The sequence below is a fragment of the Cystoisospora suis genome, assembly GCF_002600585.1.
Source record: "Cystoisospora suis strain Wien I chromosome Unknown contig_1794, whole genome shotgun sequence".
NCBI lineage: Eukaryota > Apicomplexa > Conoidasida > Eucoccidiorida > Sarcocystidae > Cystoisospora > Cystoisospora suis.
Genome location: NW_027154594.1, coordinates 7,784 through 8,125, shown reverse-complemented (window position 1 = coordinate 8,125; position 342 = coordinate 7,784). Strand labels below are relative to the sequence as shown.

Here is a 342-nt window from a genome sequence, read left to right as displayed (position 1 = left end):
GAGGAGGGTAACTTGGTGTGAGAACGTAGAGAAGTCTTCATTTGCACCGGTGGAAGCACACAACCTCCTCCTCCCTCTCCTCCGGCTCCTAGTGCTATGGGTAAACTCACATGTCGACTTCTATGAGGGGACTGAAGAAAAAGAAGAAGAAGAGCAAAAGAAGGAGAAGACGGGGAAGAGCCTCGTCGCCGAGTGACTCCCCCAGGCGACGTCGTCGAACAAGCGGGTGGAGCTGCAGAAGGTGTTGGGGGGGCGGTGAGGAGAAGAAGGCAAGAAAGAATAAAGAGGGGATTACTAATGTAGAGTGTCCTCTACCGGCACTACCCCTCGAAGGGGGGGGGG

General features: G+C 55.0%; 1 protein-coding gene across 1 annotated transcript; it reads right to left on the bottom strand.

The window, feature by feature from the left end:
- Positions 1–17: 17 nt before the first annotated feature.
- On the bottom strand, positions 18–339 carry CSUI_003981 (uncharacterized protein; the record flags this gene model as incomplete). Its single annotated transcript, XM_068064176.1, has 1 exon — positions 18–339. A coding segment is annotated over one exon (231 nt), but the record flags the coding sequence as incomplete, so codon positions are not given.
- Positions 340–342: the final 3 nt, after the last annotated feature.